At 37.1% G+C, this 22,337-nt stretch overlaps 1 protein-coding gene across 1 annotated transcript in view; it reads right to left on the reverse strand.

Moving 5' to 3' along the window:
• Ptpmeg (protein tyrosine phosphatase Meg) overlaps positions 1 to 22,337 on the reverse strand; it is a 526,004-nt gene that overhangs the window by 42,635 nt on the left and 461,032 nt on the right. The window contains exon 22 of the mRNA XM_090379497.1: positions 13,106 to 13,189. Within this exon, the coding sequence (XP_090235623.1) occupies positions 13,106 to 13,189 (84 nt within the window). The remainder of the gene's footprint in view (positions 1 to 13,105; positions 13,190 to 22,337) is intronic.

A 22,337-nucleotide genomic window follows, 5' to 3' on the forward strand; every position in this document is an offset into this window, starting at 1 on the left:
TCATTTTGTCTGCCACTGATCGAAACATTTTTGGAAGGTTTTTTTTTTTTAACACCTTCTAATGGTCTGTTGTGTTTGAATGGATTTCTAAAATTGAATCAAACTGTTTTTATTATTATTATTTTTTTTTTTACATCCTGTTTCAATTTTGGGATAGCTAAAAGTTACATAGTGCTAAATCAAAGAATAAGGTGGATACACCATGACAGGAATATTTTTGTCAGCCAAATACAGTAAACCCTGCTATTTGCGGGGGTTACGTTCCTGAGAAATGCCGCAAATACCAAAAACGTGAATACTGAGTTATGGCTCCCATAGTAATAAAGGGGTTCCGTTCCAAAGTATGACATATATAAGAAAAACTAGTCTAAAATTTTGTCTATATATGTATTATATGTATCTTCATAATATGACTGTGTACATAGTGAAATGCAAACATATGGCATCGAAATGAAAATAAGAAACAATTTAATATTAAATGTAATATTTATTAGAAATTTCAAACCAGCAGCGCTTTTGCTAGCTAAAAAAAAACTTATCCCGCCAGTGCTATCACCAGTTTCGCAAAAGTGTTGATAAAGGAGTTTTGCCTTTTCACGAATGAGTGAACTTAACGGAATTTTATTTTGAGTTTGGTCTTCTATCCACAGATTTAAAGCCTTTTCCATTTTTTCTAATTTAACATCACGAGTTACAGAACAAATTTTGAAGCAATTAGTGTGTGTTCACTGACACTACGGCAGATTTTTTCTTCCGATTTCTTGATTGATCGTACCGTTGACTCATTGATTTTATAATGTTTTGCCACTGAGGAGACATTTTCACCATTAGAAATTTTATCTAATAACTCAATTTTATTCGCTAATGTCATCGCCTTCTTTGATCTTTTCACATTTCCCTTGTTATTCATAGCCATATTTTTGTATGGGTTAGAAAGAATTTGTCCACAATAAAGTCACTTTCTTCCATTAACACACTCGAAAAAGTCTGTTTTACACTGCAAAACGGTAGATTTATCACTTTTGTAAGCATATCAATTTATAAGCATATAAATTAAAAGCAAACGACAAAACTTTCCATGACAAGTGCATAACACATACTGAATAAGGATTAGCGAGAAACATCCACGCTCGTGATTTTGTCACCTCTCCCCCCCCCACCCACTGAGCACTGTTTGGACCGGAAAAGATAATTTTAGCCACGCCCATGTTTTTTTATGGCAGAAAATGTTCACGGCGCTTTAAAATTCACATTTTTTTTAGGTTTCACTTTATATTAAATCAGCGACCGCGAATAGCGGGGGTTTACTGTATTGGCAGACGGCATGTAATACGTAACCCACAGCATTACTGTGGTGAATGTGCCAACCATTTCACCATTTTTTAGGTTGTTTACTGTAGATTAGGTCTCGCAACCATTTTAAAGCTTCTTGGTAGTAGGGGACATTAACGATACCTCATGGAACGAATTCTGATAATACCATCTCCTTGTGAAAAATGCAATCAGCATGATTTACATGTGATATTGACTACCACACCTTTTTAGTCTTGGTAACAACATTTTCCATTAGAAGCTTTGAGAGGGCTCTGGATCATATCCATACACCCAGCACTCGTTGCCTGTTTAATTTTTGTTAAAATTGCAGGATCTGATATAGTTGCTCAAACAACTCGGATGAAATGAGGACTCAATGTTCTCTTTGATATTGGATGAGAATGCATGGAACAAACTTGGAACTCGTGCATCTCATGCCCAAATCCTCATTTTTTGATCCAGTAAAGCAATAGCAGGGACTTTGCCAACGTGTTGATCATTTCAGGATGTTGATGGGCAACCAGTCTTTCTTCATCTTCAAGTGAAAATTTTTCCTCACAAAACCTTTGAAACCAGTATATATATATATTGTCATAGAATTATCTCCGTAAACTGTAAAAAGCATTTTACAGTTTAAAGTGTGAACAGTAATATACTATTCACACTTTCTCAAATCTCTTCACTTTGAGTACATAGAACAATTGTGGAATATAAGCATTCACTCAAAATCACTTTCTTCTAGACTGGCACATAACTTAAAACTTGGTATGCACATGCTCAAAAGATGTTGCATCTTTTCAGCATATTGTTGTTGCCTCTTTTGATCAATCTCAACTCCACTGAATCTTTCAGCTATTGCTATGCATTCAAGAATTACGAAATCATTCACTGAACTTTTAATCACACATGTTAGTGATGCTATCAATAGTACTCTAATTCTTAGTATAATACTGGCCAACAAATTTATTTATTTATTTATTTTTATTTTATTTTTTTTTTGTACCTCTGGAACAAAAGTTGCAAATTCTAAATGAAACTGATATGCCAATTCTAAAAATACCAAAATTGTCTCTATCCCATTTCCACTGAAAAATATATGGAAATTTTAGTAACTTTAATGAATTACTAATTTTAAATATCATATAATGATACACATGCTACCTTAAATATAAATGCTATTCATTTTAAAGTACTCCGCAGTTATGACAGGTCTGGTTCTGGGCCTTTGTCACAAAGTGGATCACTACCTTTTTTCACTCGCAGATGCATGTGATGCTCAAAAGTTTCAAAAAATTAAACATAGCACTTACCGTTAACACTGCAATTAAATATTAATGCAACTTACAAAACTGTGAAAGAAAGTCCCTCCACTCTGCATTTACAAAAAGGCTTGTAACCTTCAAACATAAATGAAAACACTTTATATTTGGCAGCATTAATGGGATGAAAAAATTAGTAAGAGTAAAAGAGAGGAAAATTTAAAAAGTAGGAGGTTGCAGTTGCGATTATGATTAGAGGGGATTGATCATTTTAAAACCCTTATTTTGACAAAATAAATGATAAAAACCTGCTTCTGCATGACCTCAATACATTCACTTTGTACACCTTACTAGGAGTACAGTATAAATTTATTGAAGCAAATCTGAAGTGGATGGCACAAATTCTACATCATCTGGATCTTCATCTACAGATAAATACTCTTGCAGGCAATTTGGATGGACCTTTTGTGGGCCTGGTTGATGCTCGAGAAGGACTTTCACTTGATGTTGAAGGCCGATCTAAGATTTGAGAGAATGCTGGTCTTTTATGAAACGTAGGACTCCAACGAAGTTTGAAACATGGCTCTTCTTTTCTGTGTAGATTTCTCTATAACAGGCATATTGATCTAAAATACCAGCATTTACTTTGGAACTCATTTCAAAATTGGGATCCGCCTTTTCAAAAATGGACATAGCTTCTTCTAAAAGTCTGAATGCTTTTGATAGTTTCTTGCAAGTTAGTTCTTTACAAATGGGATATGATACATCCTCAGGATAGGAATCCTCTTCATTCCTCCTAAGCTCTTCAAGTTCTAGAAGATATTCATTACTTAGGGGGGTGTGAATGTGACCCAAGCAGTTCAGTAACATCTTCAGGCTCCACTTCTAGCTCTAACTGCCTTGCCATATCTACAATATTTATAGTAGCCTCTTCCAAATGCCTTTAAGTATTGACTGTTTTACTTCATCCCATGTATCCTAATAGTCTTGATGCCACCCAAGATCATGAAGCCTTTCCAGAATTCTTTTATTACATTTTCTCTAGGTGTACTTTCAGATTCCCTGTCTATTGCAGCTACAGCCTTAGCAAATGTTCTCCTTGGGTAATATGATTTAAATGCAGCAGTAACACCTTGGTTCATTGGTTGAAGCAATGAAGTAGTATTTGCAGGGAGGAAAATTACTTCTGTAGACACAAAGTAATTTGAAAACCACTCTTCAAAAAGTGATGCAGTAACCCATGTTTTCGAATTTGATTTCCAATAAACAGGAAGACTGGATTTTGCATATTCTTTAAAACTCTTCGGTTTTCTGAATGATAAATTAGCATAAGCTCCAATTTAAAATCACCTGCAGCATTGGAACCTAACAAAAGGGTTAGCCTAACTTTTGTTACTTTAAATCCCAGCACTGACATCTCTTCCTTTGCTATAAATGTTCTTGAAGGCATTTTTTTTCCAGTTGAGGCCGGTTTCATCAACATTAAAAATCTGCATTTGAGAATAATCTCCCTCATCAATGATCTTGGTTAACTCATCAGGAAAATTAGTTGCAGCCTCTGTATCTACACTGGTTGCTTCACCTTGAACTTTAATGTTATGGAGGTTCCTCCTATGCTTAAATCTATTAAAACAGCCTCTATGGCAGCAAATTCAGCATCCCTTAGCTGTCTTCCATCTCCTGGCTTTCATTTCAGCAAAGAGACTTAGGACCTTATTCTGGATGATCACTTGGCTTAAAGGAACATGCTGACTAGTTTGATCATCTATCCACACCATTAAAAGTTTTTCCATATTGGCAATGATATTCTCACTTTTACAAATTATTGTTGTACTGACTGGTTTAACACTTCTCACTTAACTCAGAATTTTGTCTTTGTTTTTAAGAACAGTAATAACCGTAGTGCGAGGTAAGCTCAGCCTACGACCTATCTCACTGTTTGATACACTATCATCACTCAATTTAATGATTTTACTCTTGGTATCTAATGTGAGAGACTTGTCGTTAGTGTGGATCAGGTGTGTCAGGAACGGAGCATAGGGTATAATTAAAACGTATCGTACATACGGATCATTGTAAAGCAGGGTACATTTGTACTTTAATGAAATATATAATATACTACATACATTCTATTTCCTTATAAATGTTTATCATTCAAAAAATATTAGCATAAGCCACAAATTCAAGGAAGCCACGGGCTTTTGAAGCATCAGCAAAAAAAAAAAAATAAATAAATAATAATAATAATAATTAAAAAAATAATAATACAGGCAGTTCCCACTTTAAGAGTTCCCGGGTTTATGAGTTTTTTTTTTTTTTTTTCAAGTATCAAGTATCAAAAAAATCGAAACTATGAACAATTGCAAAAAATTAATGTTAAACATTCATAAATATTGCATTTCAAACCACATGAGTGTGGTTTGAAATACAATACTATAAAATACAGTGTACCCCACTTTACGATATTAATCCATTGCAGAGACCATCGTATCGTGAAAATATCATAATATGAACCTGATAATCTTGTTTTTTGGTAATTCGTTCTACAATCTTGAAAGTTGAAATTTTCACTATATAACTCTCTAAAAGGTCATTTTTATAGTGTAAATTGTATTAGTTACCAATTAATATGCACTACACTTTCATCGTTATCATATGTTCTGTTATAAGAACCAATTTGTAACAGCTTTGTGATATTTTTCTAAAGCACATTTCTGGAGGTCACGACCATAAAACAATAAAAACAATTTGCACTTTCTGGTTTATTGGGCCTTTCTGTTACTGCAATCAATTATAAACGGGTAGTAAATGCGATGTTATTGCATTTGTGAAAATACCAATAGCTGAAATTGTGTGGTTTTTACGTTATGGTGAAATGTGTTTCCCCCTTTACTGAAATCTTCAATTGTATAAAAAACATAAATAAATTTTCAAAACCTTCTCTTCATTCCTTTTTTTCTAAGCTTTGTAAACTTGTTACCCCGTGCAAATCGTGTTAGTTGCAATTTGTGCATTCTGTTAAAAAATGCTTATGCATGCTATTGAAATTTATAAAGAAGAGATCTTGGAAATAAATACCTCTTGAAGCATTTCTGAAGAAGATGACTCCTTGTGCAACAAACCAACAAGTGCCGAGCCAATAATGAGTGATCAACGACTGTGCATTTAGTCGATGATGATGGTGGTGAAAAATAAACATTCTTTAACGTTTGTAAGTCAAATAATTTCTCTATTATTATAATTCGCTTGATTTTACAGGCTACATTTTCATTTCTTTGGATAAATCAATCATTGTTTAAACATAAACTAATTAGCTAACTAGTTTCATTGTTGATAACATAACCCCTATTTTTAACATTAGGTCTATGGGAAATAAATTCCTGCTTTACGAGCATGCGCTAGGAATGAATTAACTTGTACAGTCGGGAACTATCTGTAATTAAATTAAATAAAAGAATAATAATAATAATCAACAATAATAACAAAAGAATAAAATAATAATAAACAAATATAAAAGAAAATATAAAAAAATACAAGATACAAAGGGTACTAGGAAAGTTTTGCAATACAGCTTTGTTTATTTAATTTTTTCCAAGTAATTTCCTCTACATTCAATACACCTCTCCATCCTCCGAAACCAATCTTTAAACCAGTTCTGCCAAGTTTCACTAGGGAGTAAAGCACACTCGTTGTCCCAAGCCCGTAGAAGGTCCTCATCACTGGAAAACCGCCTCCCTTTTAGCTTCATTTTCACATGCGGGAACAGTGCAAAGTCGCAGGGAGTAAGGTCTGGACTGTAGGGAGGGTGCTCGAGAAGTTTCAGTCCTGTCGTGGTCAAATATTCGGTGCAGGCTTTGGCGCGACGAGCTGCAGCATTATCGTGATGGAGGTACCAGGTGTCCATTCTTGACTTTGGCCACAGGTTCTTCATAGATCCAATGACTTTAGGCAGGCATTTTTCAGTATACCACTTAGCTGTGACTGTCTTCTGCGTGTCCAAAATGACACGTTCCACAATTCCACTCGATTTGAAAAATACAGCTATCATTTTCTTCTTTACAGATCGGGATTTTCTGACAATTACGGGTGTGTCGTCATCATCAAAGACCCAACCTTTGTTTTGAGCCTTGGTCGGCAGATTGTAATAGTACAGCCAAGTTTCGTCACCTGTCACGATGTTGTTCACATACCGAGATTGTCCCTTATCAAACTTTTTTAACATCTCCCGGCACCAAGTCACACGTCGTGTCATCTGCTCTTCAGTCAGTTGATGTGGCACCCAGAGAGAACAAAGTTTCTTCACGTGCAAATGATCTTGCAGAATCGAACGAATTGCTGGTGCATTTAGGCCCAAAGTATCCTCTATCTGTTGGTAGGTCACTCGCCTGTTTTCGTCAAGCATTTTCCTCACAGCAGTGACGTTTTCCTCTGTAACTGACGTTCGTGGCCTTCCTGGCCTCTCAGAATCCTCCAGAGTGAAATTTCCCCTTTAGAATTCTCTATACCACCTGAATATCGTTGTACGATGTGGACAATCATCATCTAGTGCAAGAGTCATTTCTTCTAAGCACTGGTCTATGGTTAAACCACGCACGAAATTATACCGCAAAACTGTCCTTATCTCATTTCGTGACCACGATGCCATCGCAAGCACTTTACACTCTCACTACTAATGAATAACTGAGCCCATCGACTTGGCGCGGCGGCTACTATGCACGTATGAACATGTCTCAACATGCAGCAACAAGCAGCTTCCTGTGATTCATTGTTGCGTCATATTGCAAAACGTTCCTAGTACCCTTTGTATAAGACATGGCAATAAAGTTCCTGGTGGTGGAATGGTCATGTCTGGTGAGCTTGTAGATAAAGTGATATGTTGTTATTCAAACTGACTCCAACAGACAAGGACACACAGAATATCAAGTAGACCAGCAGGTTGTGAGTAACAACCAATTGTATCAGCAGCATTACCATTTCGCATTACAATTTTGCAAAGGAGCAATGAACAAATAGAAAATTTCACTTTAAATTGGGAAATTGTGTTTGAATGGTGTAAGTGGTTCAAAGATGGATGCAAGGATGTTTGTGATTACCCAAGAAGTGGGCACCTAGCAACCTCTTAAAATGAAGACAGAGTTACAAAAGTTTGGGAAATTTTGGCAAGGGATTGTCTTTTGTTATAAATGACTGATCCTTTATAACAGGATCAGTCATTTATAATTGTACAGAAAGTCCCTGATTTATGTAAAGGTTGCATTCTGCGGAACGCTACGTGTTGGATTTTATGCAAGTTGGAATTTCCCCCATGCTTGTGCAGCACTCGCTGAATTGATTGAATCAAAAAAGAAATGTTCGACGAACATGTAAATAGAATTATTTATTATATTTATTTTGAGCAAACAGGAAGGTGCGTACGTACAATTTTTTATCTCATGCACAGGAAAAATTACAAAAACGTGCATTTAAAAAAATTTCAAAATTCTAAAATTACAAAAAAAGAGAAGAGACAGGCATATAACATCAGTAAGTTTTACCTCTCGAACATTGTTGATAGAATTGACAACATCAGCTGATAAGTACGCCGCTGCAGAGGTTGAGGGCTGTGGAGATTTAGAAGGGGTCAGCCGCTCAACCTTACGAAAGAACATATTAATGGATGACTGGACGGTGGCTTCTTTCTTTTCATCGTAGTTTTCTTTGTAGCAAGCAAGCATATCATTCACCTGTCTGTTAACTTTTAAGAATCGTTTGCTCTCAGGATCCATCTTCTCAAACCTCGCCATTGTCAATGCAATTTCACGAAATGCCACCGCCATCTCTCTGATGATGAAGCGTCTCGGCTGCTCATTTGGTTCATCTCGAGCTTTGTCAGCATTTTCTTCTTTCACTATTGCTGCTTGCAAGTCAATAAGTTCTTCATTAGATAATTCCTTCCCTTCTTCCTCTATTAACTGCTCCATGTCTTTGGCATCAACCTCTAACTGAAGTAGCTCTGCAACCTTTACAATCTTATCTGTAACCTCTTCATATGATTCGTCTTTTTCAAACCCTTCAAAGCCTTTTACATACCGTGAGCATATTTTCTTCCATGAGCCATTTAAATAACTTTTAGTAATTTCCACCCAGGCCTTATTAAAATAAAAAGATAGTGGTAAATATTGTAAGATTTCCAAAAGGTTCTTAACGTAAAATATTTCTGATTGTCTACTGCAGATAATGCTCGAGCAAATGTTGTGCTAAAATAACATGCTTTTAAATTCAAAATAACACCCTGATTCATAGGTCGGATGAGTGTAGTCGTGTTTGGCGGTAGAAATATGACTCTCACATTCGAACAGAAATCATCTAGACGCGTAGGATGTCCAAGAGCATTATCTAATAGAAGCAACATCTTGAAAGGAACGTCGTTGTCTTTACAATATTTTTCAGCCTTGGGATTGAAGCGGCATTTAAACCAATCCTCAAAGAGAGATAGTGTTATCCATGCTCTCTGGTTTGATTGGAAATGCACGGGTAGGGTGGCTTTATTGATGCCTTTAATTGCACAAGGATTTCCAGAATGGTACACAAGCAGTGGTTTTAATCCGTAATCTCCTGCTGCATTAGCCCCAAGCAAGAGCGTGGCCCTATCTTTTGACGCCTTGAAACCTGGCATTGTATTTTCTTCTTTGGCAATGTATGTTCAATCTGGCATTTTTTCCCAATACAGAGGAGTCTCGTCAACGTTAAAAATTTGCTGCGTTGAACAGCAACCTTCATCAATAATTTTTTCCAAGACATCTCAAAATTTCTCTGCAACTGCAGAATTGGCACTGGTGACTTCATCATATACTTTAACAATGTGGAAACCACAGCGATGCTTGAACCTATGGCGCCTCCGTAGCCAGGTGGGAAGGAGCAGCAGTGCGTAGCACACGCTTCTTGATTAGACCGGGGTTCGAGCACGTCACCACCAAATATGGAGAATGCGGAAAGGTCAGGGAATGACCATCGCATATCCCGGAGCAATATAGCCTTAGTTGCTAATGCTCCTAAAAACCAAAAAACAACAACAAAAAAAAAAAAAAAAAAAAAACAACAGCTTGAACCTATTAAACCACCCATTGCTTTCCACAAACTTGGCTTGGGGTTCGCCGTACTTATCCTTAATATCTTCATAAATACTTCTTGCTTTTGCTTGAATGGCCACTGGACTCAGGGTTAATTGCTTCGGAATCTGATTTTCCATCCATATTATTAATAGCTTTTTCATCTTTGATATAGCACCTGAATGCTGTTTTGTGATCCCTGTTGATCTTAAGTGCAACTGATCCTTTGACATGTTCTTTTATATGTGGCACTGTCCTTTAAAATAGTATTCACTCTTGAAGCAGCAAGACCTAATTCTGTGCAATAGATGACAAACTTTGTCCTTCTTAATTAATCATCTTCATTTTCAAATCAATTTTGTTTTGCTTCCTGGCACTACCACCACTTGCACTTTCCATTAGTCGCTTTCCCTTCATCATTGTAATATATAAATAGGAATGAAGGGAAGCTTCTGAAAATTTGTTTTTTTATATGATTGAAGATTTCAGTGAAGGGGAACTCATTTCATCATAATAGCATAAAAAACCACACAACTGCAGTTATTGGTATTATTGCAAATGCAATAAGATAGAGTTTACTACCCATTTAATAATTAAGCACCTCAGCCCCTACATCCTAGATGCATTGCTCTCAATATATAACTCTGTTCTTTCCACATGAGTTTTTCCTGCTCAATGGAATGAATACTCTGTGAGTCCACTGCCTAAGGCTAAAGTGCAAACAAGCCTAAAAGATTTCAGACCCAATATCAACTTCTTCCACCCTCCTCAAACTTCTTGAAAAGGTACTCCTTCCAGCATTAAACAAACAGCTGATGCCACAAAAATCAAAACAGTTCCATTTTGCAGTCGCAAATAGATCCACCATAACAAAACTCATGGCCACACAAATATCAATTCTTCAGGCCTTCAAAACTAAATCTGAATTAGCTATTGTGTACATCAATATTGAACCTGCTTCTAATTTTTTTTTTCAGACTGTCAAAAGCAGACACAAACACAGGATGCATCACAGCCCTTCTCAATCTTCTGCAATTATTCTTCATGATTAATGGAGACATACTAGCTTTCTTCACTGCATTATTGAGGAATAGAAGTGTCCACCTCACAATGAAGACCCACTTTACAAGAAAAACCAATACAGGAGTCCCACAAGGTGGCATTCTAATATGCCAATGATATAAAGTTTCTTACCTTAATCCCACCATCTGCAAACCCAACGGCAATTACATCTTCAATCATAGAAAACTTGACCACTCTTTCGACTTACTTGAAGATGTTTGGATTGAACCTTAACCTTTCAAAATCTGCAATAATGGTTTACTCGTTGAAAAGCATCCAACAGTAATTCAACCATCAGTTTTTGGTACTCTCATCCCAGTGGTTACCTGCCATAAGGATCTCGGTGTCCTATTTTGATCCGAAGCTGAAATTTAATGATCACACAGAATACCTCCGGAAGTGATTGTTGTTGTTGTTGTTATTTGGTTTTTAGGAGCATTAGCAACTAAGGCCATATTGCTCCGGGGATATGCAGTGGTCATTTCCTGACCTTTCTGCATCCTCCATATTTGGTGGTCACAGGCTCGAACCCCGGTCTGATCAAGAAGCATGTGGTACGCACTGCTGCTCCTGCCCACCTGGCTACGGAGGTGCCTCCAGAAGCGATTTAATACCCTACGCTGGAGAGTAAAGCAACTTACTTCATTCCAACGATGCCGCGACCACTACCAGAACCTCTGTTTATCCGAACCTTCGAACCTCTGTTTATCCGGTTATTTTATACGCTGCTGAAATTTGGGCATCTGTGTCACCTTCACTTCAAAAACCGGTGTTCTCGTGCGAGTAGGACCCTGAAATGGGCCACAAATAAGCATTGTTGGCCCCCTCAATTGAGAACTGACATGGCTGTGAAACTAAATGTATCCAGGCTCCCTAAATTAATTGACAGCAGGCGTTTAATGACAACAGTAAAAATGTACGCATAAGTGATAAACGCCCCAAACATCTGGGATTTCTGTCAGTGGCACAATCCTCTGCCATCATTGAGGTCAAACCCCACACTAATCCTCAAATACAACCAGTTGAAACTGTGTAGTCGTTTTCTACCTGCCCAGGCACTGCTCCGTCTTGGAGTCAACCTACAGAAAATGGCTACCGACTACAAATACCATCCCATGCTCCTCGAGTGGATTGCATCTGTTGAACTGGGATAAATTTTTCCAAATTGGGTTATGATGTTCAGTTCCTCTTTATATTTTCCTATCATTATAATATAATTTTTTCATGTTTAATTTTGTGTAACTCATAATTTCCCATGTAACTAATTTTTACCAATTTAATTCATTCCTTAACGTAAAACTCCTGGCGATGTCGCCATGATGAGAGTTATTGTTTCTAGTACCTGTACTGTACTTAGCAGCAATAAAAAGAAGTTTATTATTTTTCATGGAATACATCAGAGTTTTCTGCAGAACAGATCCTAGTGTTTTAGCTGTTTACATATTCACTAAAATGGAACCAAGATTCAACACTGACAAAAAATTGTATCATGCTTATCTATTTCATGTTTGTCAATAAATATCCGAAACCATCTACATAACAGTAAACATTTTTCACGATCCAGCTTCTTCAGCTCCTGGACTAAGCAAACACGATATGGGCAGAGGTTTAACTATTTCACAGCCTTGTGCACACTTCCATACGATAATCTTTACTGCAATGAAAATCTCCTGAGAATTTTTGAAAAAGACTGCTATAAATTTTCCAGCACTTCATCCATTTTAGTAGATCAGCCAAAATGGATAATCTTCTACCCTGTTTCATGTGAACAGTTCCACTTTCAAAAAAGATGATCTACCAAATGGTCTAAATAATGTCTATCATCATCTTTTGAGTGATTAAAACATCCAGATATATTCTGTTATGCTCTTTGGCCATCTATTATATTAATTAGTTGCGAAAATTCTATTCAATTATGAACACATGCTGCACCTGAGAAAATAGGAGCCTGTTCTCACTGTAAATTAAACACTAATGGTACCAAACATGGACACATGACACTCCTGCTGGTGACTGCAGTACTTAACATCATTCTGATGCCATCTCCTGGCAAAAAGCCAAGCTACTGCATTTTCACACAAATATACAGCTACCTAAACTTTTGGTTCGGTGACTTCTTAGTCACTGCATATAATTAACTAAAATGTCTTATACAAGATATACAGCTAACTAATAATCATTAATTTCCACTCTTTACAATTTTTTTAAGCATGATAATAGATGGAGAACAGATTTCATAACAACACATTTGAAAATATATAATAGTAAAAAAAAAAAAAAATTTACAGTTAGAAGCAGTAATAAAAGATGGAAGAGAAGAATAACAATTTGCTTAATCCTATGTTAAATCCAACAAAAAATACACTGGTAAAAGAAACTCACCTGCCAAAAATCAGAAGATGTATTAGGCAGAGGTCCTTGTGTTGCAATATATCTGTTTACAATTCCAGAAGTAGGAATTTCCATCTGTAATATTGTGAAAATTTGAATCAAGCTTTTTTATCTATTTAAAATGCTTCTAAATAATTTACCTGAAATTTATATTAGACAATATAAGAAATACAAATACATACTTGTATTTCCCCTTATATTCACTGTTACCAAGGCATCTTTAGTATCCTTTCCATGATAAAATCATATTGTTTTTCTGATTGAATGTATTAGTCAAGTAATAATAAGTAAATCTTGAAAGTAAAATAACTTTTCAAAGATTTTAAGCAAAACTGGTAATAGAATAAGATCCAGGGCCTACAGCTGGTCTATCTTGGTTGAATGTTCGAAGTACTATTAAAATAACCTGCCTCCATATTACTGCCTCCTTTCTGCAAACAGAAATTATAGTCTCACACTTTAGATGAAAAAATTTTCTAACACTTTTAACAACTCTGATGAAGTCAATCCCTGGACTTTACTACTTTTAGTTAATTCAGTAGCATTTTCAAGCTTATCAATCCCATAAAAACTGATCCCTCTGCAAAACAAACGTATTCAGAATTTTCTTTTGTTATTCTAACTTGCATTTCAATTTAATTTATATCATTACCACTGAGAACAATTCTATCCAAAATGGTATTTACAGTATCAGACAAACTTATATGTCTAACATTATAAGTTTGTTTGAGTGTTAACTGTAGACTGAACTTGACTTATCTTCCATTTTATACAGGGTGTTTCAATTAAAAGGCAGTATAGGGAGATATTTTGCTTTTTTTTGGTTTAGGCTATTTTGATCTCTGGAACTTTTTTTTTGTCCTATTTGGGCTGAAATTTTTGAATCTGATTGTTAAAACTAATTGACCATTTAGATTTTATGATTTATAAATTAAATTTTGGATAACCAACTGTTTTTTACTCAATGGCAAGGTGGTTGTTGCCATTCTTCAGTTTAATCTAAAAATACGATCAGTGTACTTCTGGAATGAATGCAAACCAATTTTATTTGAAGAAAATTGAAAAAAAAAAAAAAAAAACAGAACAATGGTTGTAAGCATTTTTTTTTTTTTTTTTTATGTAAACCCCCAAACATGAGAGGTATTAGAACCTATAGTACTTAGTACCGTGCTTGGGTTGGAGGTTGAGAAGACGAAAGAAGATATTTGTTGACATTGGACTTGAACTTCTGTGGATTGTAATTTTCAGGAAATACATATGAAGGAAGGTTGTTCCAGAAAACAGCAGTTGAATGAATAAACGAGGAAGATGAAAAGTTGGTTCTGTGAGTTTGAATTTGGACAGCAAATGGATGTTGGTGGCACGTGTTCGGACTGTTTTGAAAGAGAGAGCGGGAATTATAGAAGCCAATTCAGAAGAACAGTGCCCATGGAAGTATCTGTAGAAGAGGCATACAGCAGAAACAGTAAGTCTATGAGACAGCTAGTGGAGAGACTCTGTTAGAGATGAATCATTAATTAACCTAACCGGCCTCTTCTTAATGGAATCAAGAAGCCTGAGAAAGGTTTTGGGGGGCCCCACCCCAGATGTGGGAACAATATTCCAAGGCAGGACAGATTTGCGATTTATACAGAGTGAGCAGCTGTTTGGAAGAAAAGTAATGCCGACAGCGAAAGAGAAAACCAAGTTTTTTAGATGCAGGGGAAGCATTATTTTTAATGTGCTTGTGCCAAGAGAAATTAGAAGTCAGGGTAATCCCCAAAAGAGATATATCATTTTGCCTAGAAATCGGAGTGTCACTAAAGATAAGCATAGGAGCAGAAGAATCCTTTTTGCGAGATACAAGACAAGACTGAGTTTTAGAAGGGTTGAAATAAACTAGGTTGTCTTTGCCCACACTGGAGAATTACCTGAAGATAGACATTTAAGGAATTGGTAGCAGATTTTCGAGAAGTTGAAGCTGATTGAGCAGGGCAAGGTTTCTCAAAATGGAAAGTGGAATGCAATGTGCTATCATCGGCAAAACTATGGATAGGATTTCCAGTCAATGGGAGAAGGTCATTAATATACAAGAGGAAAAGAACTGAACCTTGGGGAACACCGGCATTAGTGAAGTTAGAAGACAGAGTGCCACCTACCATCACCCTCAGTGAGCTGAGGATAACCTCAGCTGTATTGGTTATCCAGCTGAGGTTAACTAGATAACCAATTACTAAAAACAGTTGACAAACCATAAGATGGAAGCTTGTTTAGAAGACCTTTATGCCAAACACGACTGAAAGCCTTTGAGCTGTCAGGAGCAACTACTTGTGTTTTACTGAACCTTTCCATTGAATTAATCCATAAATGGGTAACATAAGCCAGAATATAACCAGTGGATTGACACTTAAGGAATCCATACTGGCGATCGTTGATCAGACGGAAGGTTTCTAGGTAGTTTAAGAGTTGGCGGTTAATTGATTTCTCCATTACTTTAGAAAGAGTAGAGTAATTGCAACGGGACGATAATTGGATGGGAGGGATTTGTCCCCTTTTTAGGAACTGGCTGGATATGAGCAAATTTCCAAGCAGAAGGAAAAACACCTTTGGAATAAGAAAGTGAAAAAAGGCGGCAAAGAATAGGAGTAAGTTCAGGAGCACAGGTTTTGAGAACAAGTGGAGAAATACCATCGGGACCTGGAGCTTTCTTAGCATCAAGATTTAACAAATTCCTTCTGACATCCTTTTGACGGAAGACCACAGGAGGCATTGAATGGAGCATGTTGGGAATGGTGGGAGGTGTTTTACCAAGATGATTAATACATGAATTGGAAGAAAAAGGGGATGCTAGCAGGTCAACTGAAGTGACAACAGAATCATCTGGTTTGGACAGATGTGGGAGCAGAGATGGGCAAAAGTTGCGGCCAAGAGACCAGAATGCTAGGCTACCATTAGGGCAAGAAGCAAGTTTTCTACTCTGAGCCTGTTCAAAATCTATTTTGGACTGATTAATAAGTGCTTTACAATTGTTGCGAGCTTTTGTTTAGGCAGAAAATGAAACTGAAGAATTAGAAACAAGCCAATTATGATATGCAACATTCTTCTCTTTAACAGCCTTAGAACATTTATTGGAAAACCAAAGTTTAGATAAAGGATGAGATTTTAAAGTGTAGTGTAGTGTACACCAATGCTAGGAGTTTAGTAAAGTGTAGTGTACACCAATGCTAGGAGTTTAGTAAATAAATTTGATGAATTTGAGGTATTGCTCAAAACATCAAAGGCAAATATTGTTGGGATATCAGAGACGTGGTGTCACACAGATATAAGGAATGCAGAACTGGAATTTGGGGAGTACAACATCTACAGAAAGGACAGACTGGATAGGAAGGGAGGAGGGGTTATGCTATTAGTTAAGAAATACATAAAATCCAAGGAAGTGAAGCCAGTCGACATCGCTGGACAGTGCAGTGTCGAGTCAGTTTGGTGTGACATAAGCATTGGGAGATCAAAATTGAGAGTAGGAGTGTGCTATGGGCCTAATGACTCTGATGAGTATACACTAGCAAGGCTTCTGTGGATTTATTGGATGATTGTTTTCTACATCAGCATGTTCAGAGGCAACTAGAGGGAGGAATACTCTTGATTTGATTATCAGCAGTGATTCTTCATGCATTAAGAATCTGCAGATAAATGAACCACTAGGTGGCAGTGATCACAGTGTGCTGAAGTGGGTTTTACTCAAAGAGGTAACTACCATTAGGAGTAAAGGGAAGGGTTATTGCTTTCGTAAAGGCTATTACGATGGACTGAGACAGTATTTAAATTTCTATACAGTGGGACAACTGATGATGTTACCAACAGCAAACACAAAATGGGAAGCATTCAAAGAACTTATCTTGGAAGCTACTAGGCTTTACATACCAACTAAGAAATATTGTTCAAGGTTTAGACCTAAATGGATGTCAGATGAACTAATGAGGCATATGGCAGAGAAGAAACATGCATGGGATACATACAAATTAACACATGACACAGAAGCCTATGATAGATACAAGTTGATCTGTAACCAAGTTACAAAGGAGGTTAGGCAGGCGAAGGCAGATTATGAGAAATCTTTGGCAAGGGATGCAAAGAAAAACAGCAAAGAGTTCTTTACTTATGTAAACTCTAGAAGGAAGGGGATGAATCAGATTGGTCCACTTGATATCGATGGGTCAACTGTTGATGATCCTGCTCAGGTAGCTAACAAACTAAATGAATATTTTGCATCGACATTCACACATAGGAGTTATTTAGCGAGGGGAATACCAGTGGTGTATTCAACTCTAGCAGTAAGCTAGAGAATCTTGTAATAACTGAGAGTAAAGTGGAGGAGAAATTGTTGAAGATAAACACACGAAAGGCACCCGGAGTGGATGGGATCTATCCAGTTATATTAAAGGAGGCAGCAGAGGAAGTAAGCAAACCCTTAGCCATAATTATGAGAGCTTCCTTGGACTCAGGGGAGGTACCCACAGACTGGAGATGTGCAAATGTGACCCCAATTCACAAAGGAGGATCAAAGGCTGACACAAGTAATTATAGACCTGTGAGTTTAACTTCTGTTCCAGGAAAATTAATGGAGGCACTAGTTAAAGAAGCACTGCAGGATCATTTAGACAAGACTTCAGTTATAGCTCGGATACAGCATGGTTTTGCTAAGGGGAAGTCTTGCCTGACCAATTTGATTGGATACTATGATGCAGTCACAAAGGAACTGGATGCAGGGAATAACTTTGATATTATATACTTGGATCTTAGAAAGGATTCTGATACTGTTGCACATGGAAGACTGCTGCACAAATTGGAGCAGTGTGACATTAGAGGCAAATTGCTGCTGTGGATAAAGGGGTGGCTGAGGGGGAGGAGACAGAGAGTGGTAATCAATGGACACTGCTCGTCGTGGACTAATGTTATTAGTGGAATCGCTCAGGGCTCAGTGTTGGGTCCATTATTGTTTTCTGTATTTATAAATGATATTGATGATGGTATATCAAGCTTAATGTCCAAGTTTCCAGATGATACAAAGGTTGGCAGGGTTGTTAAGGACACTACTGACACTATGCTGCTGCAAAAGGATCTGGAAAGGTTGAGCAGATGGGCTGAGAGGCGGCAAATGAAGTTTAATATTAACAAATGTAAAGTACTACACATGGGAAACAGCAACCCCAGAGCAACGTATCAACTCTGTGGTACTACACTGACAGTTGTAGAGAATGAAAGGGACCTGGGGGTGGTTGTGCAGGCAGATATGAAGTTCTCTGAGCAGTGCAGACGGGCTGCAAGAGTAGCTCATGGTGTATTGTCAATGATACATAGGAATTTTTCTAGCAGGAATAAGGAAGTGATTATTCCTTGTATAAGGCAATGGTCAGGCCACACCTAGAGTACTGTATACAGGTCTGGAGACCTCATTTCAAGAAGGATGTAGAGCTGCTGGAGCGAGTACAGAGAAGGGCAACAAGATTAGTGAATGGAACAAAGGGGTGCTCTTGCGAAGAAAGGCTTAAGTTTTGCAAATTACAGTGTCTGGAGACTAGGCACCAGCGAGGTGATCTGATAGAGGTGTATAAAGCCTTGAATGGTTTGAGAATGCTCAATGCTGATGGGATTCTTCCTCTCGCTCAGAATAATCACCCGAGAGGGCATAAATTCAAATTGAGGAAAGACAGATGTAGGATAGATGTGCGGAAATTTGCCTTCAGCCAGCGGGTGGTTGGTTGGTGGAACAGACTTCCATCCCTTGTCGTGGAAGTTGATAGCCTAAATAAGTTTAAGGCTCAGCTGGACAGGTATTTCGAACGAACAGAGGGGTGAAGTGGAAGTGGTTTTTTTTTGGTTGATGCTGCATAAGCTTGCTTTCTTGCATCAAATGCCTCTACTAATGCTAATGCTAGTGTGGGATAAAGGATTCCATTCCTGCAAGAATAATTTCACTGACACGATCTGAGCAAATGTTGACATCAGAAGTTTTGAAACCATAATCCGACCAAGGAAAAGAAAAGAAATCTCGCAGGTCAACCCATTTTGCATTCTTGTAATGCCAAACAACATGAGGTTGGGAATAGCCACGAGATAAAGGTTCCATTGGAGAAGAGACAATCACCAAGTTGTGATCTGAAGTGCCTAAAGGACCTCTCACTTCGACCGTGTACTTAGAAGGGTTGTTTGTAAGAAAAAGATCAAGTGTGTTGGCCGTATGATTAGGATTGTCCGGTATTCTTGTAGGTAAATGAACAATCTGTGCAAGGTCGTTAGTAATTGCAAAAGCCTCAGCATCTCGACCAGCTGGGTCGGTGTGACTAGAAAATGGAAGCCAGCTCGAGTTGTGAACGTTAAAATAACCAAAGAAAATTACCTCACTGTTAGGAAAGTTGGACTGGAGAAAGTCAAGTTGCAAAGAGAGGAAGTCAAAGAGCTCCAAATGATTAGTGGAGTTGGGAGAACGGTAGAGACAACAGATGAATTTGACACAATGAGGTAGAGAGATTTTAAGCCAGAGAAGATCAAAGAGAGGAGATTCCAAATTGCCAAGTCTTTGACAGGGAATATCAGAACGGACATATGCACAAGTACCACCTTTGAGGCGAAAGGAATCATACAGTGAATAATTTGGGCAACTGAGATGAGCAATAGTTGAATCAACCGATTGATGACTCCATTACTTTAGAAAGAGTAGAAGTAATTGCAATGGGATGATAATTGATAATTGGATGGGAGGGATTTGTCACCCTTTTTTAGGAACTGGCTGGATATGAAATTTCCAAGCAGAAGGAAAAACGCCTTTGGAATAAAAATGTGAAAAAAGGCGGCAAAGAACAGGTGTAAGTTCAGTAGTACAGATTTTGAGAACAAGTGGAGAAATACCATCGGGACCTGGAGCTTGTTTGTTTGTTATTTGGTTTTTAGGAGCATTAGCAACTAAGGCCATATTGCTCTGGGATATGCGGCGGTCATTCCTGACCTTTTCGGGACCTGGAGCATGAGATGTGAACTGGCATTATATAGTTAAATGCACGTACTGAAGAGTGATTGTGTTCAGTTTTTTTTTTAAATCATTATTTCAAATAAAATCAATTTATGTTCATTATAGAAGTGCACCAATAACATTTTGTGATGAAACTGAGGGTAGGAAACAACTTTGCCATCGAGAAAAAAGCAGTTGATTAGGCAAAATTTAAATTTAGAAATTCTAACATTTAACTGGTGAGATACTTAGTCCAATTTTAACATCAAATCCAAAAATGACCACAAAGTTACAAACAACCGAAATCTAAAAATAAGCAAGACAGACAGCACATTTTAAATGAAACACAATGTATATAAATCCCATGAATTGCCACCACTCACTGTTTGCATCAGTGACTTACACAATTCACTCTTATTATGTTCAATCAACTTTCCACAGTTCTTTCAAGCATACTGATATTTTATTTCGAACTAACATTTCTTCCATTTTCCAGCTTCTTCTTTGTTATTTCCTTAAGAATTTCTGATCTCTCTCCAGTCTCAGTTAGTTCAGTATATTTATTGAGTACCTAGTTAGTTAGTTCAGTTCAATATATTTATTGAGTACCTAGATGTCTCAATCTGTATGTTTGTATCTCATGCACTAACAATTAAATTTAACATTTTTTAAATTTAATTCTTGTATCTTATTATCCGTAAAATACGTCTCATAATCTTTCACCCATCTTAGACAGTAGGTAGCAACGTGCACAATCTGGAACCAACTAGAAAGAGAGGGAACCCCCCCCCCCCACCAAGGCCAAAAAGAGGCTGACCATGCTTGTCTAATTCCAAGAACAATCTAACTCCATATAAGAACAAGACCTGTCCTCATTCAGGAATGATCACTCTTCCAAATAAGAAGTTCATCCAAGCATTTTTCAACACTGGTATGATAGATCACACGACCCAGTAGCACAGGCGCCTCCGTAGCCAGGTGGGAAGGAGCAGCAGAGCGTAGCACACGCTTCTTGATTAAACCGGGGTTCGAGCCCGTCACCACCAAATACGGAGGATGCGGCAAGGTCAGGGAATGACCACCGCATATCCCGGAGCAATATGGCCTTAGTTGCTAATGCTCCTAAAAAAAAAAAAAAAAAAAAACCAAAAAAAAAAAAACCAGTAGCACATCAGCAATTGGATTGAAGGTTGATTACCATAGCAGACTAAATCAGAAAGATGATTCTTAGTCACAGACCTACTGCTAAGTTCCTGAAGAGTCTAAAACTATAAGGGTAGTTTATATTCTTTTGTTCAATAAAGTACTTTACTGCTGCATGAAACTATATGCAACCAAGTTCTGAAAAATGACGTTCTTATAAATGTTGAGGGAGTGCAAATTACTCTCTTTTTTTTTTCTTTTTTTTTTTTTTTTTTTTGTGGACAAGCTTTTAGTACTTTTCAGTATCACCAAAGAAATAGTTGAAGTGGTAGATTTTTTTCAATTTCAGTGTGAATCTACCAGAAACTATTATGAAAGAAAAAGACTGATATATAGTGGTCAGGAACTGACAACTAGAAAAAGGAAACTGGAAATATAACAAATTATCCCAAGTCATGCTTGGCATTTTAACATTTCCTTATTTAATATAAATAAGCTAGAGCTTTTGTCCTGAACTTAATTATGAGGTCAATGCATTAAGTAAAAAATCCAGTTTGCTTACAGTTACATACAAAGAGGCTATTCCCAACATGTATACAATTCCTCATACCAAAGATTAAGGGATATTCAGGCAGGTGGGAGTGGGGAAGAAGAACTCAGTTCAGAGCTCTTTTCAATGAAACTTCGGAAATGGTCTTGACTGTTAAGTCTAGACACATTAGGACTAAGCACAATTGTTATTAACAAAATTTTGACTCAGCATTTCTGAAGAGGACAAAGTCTGCAACAGTCCTCAGAGCAATCATAATCAGTTGGTGAAGTCTAATAAACAATCCAAACAGAAATTGATAGACAAAAAAATATGTTTTCAAACTAATGTTTGAAAGCATACCATACTACTAAATATATCATACTAATAGTATGGCTGTATCTTAATATAAAATGCATACATCATCAACAAAGAAAGACTACCTGATTTAATATTTCTTTGTATGAATTTCTTTTTAAATGAAAATATAAAAAAATATTTAATTGTACTGAGAAGAAAACCATCTACCCCCTCAAATGTGTACACCACCAAATGACTACTGTTGA

Source organism: Mastigoproctus giganteus, chromosome 1, assembly GCF_048544385.1.
Source record: "Mastigoproctus giganteus isolate SK-2022 chromosome 1, ASM4854438v1, whole genome shotgun sequence".
In the NCBI taxonomy this organism is placed as follows: Eukaryota; Metazoa; Arthropoda; class Arachnida; order Uropygi; family Thelyphonidae; genus Mastigoproctus; species Mastigoproctus giganteus.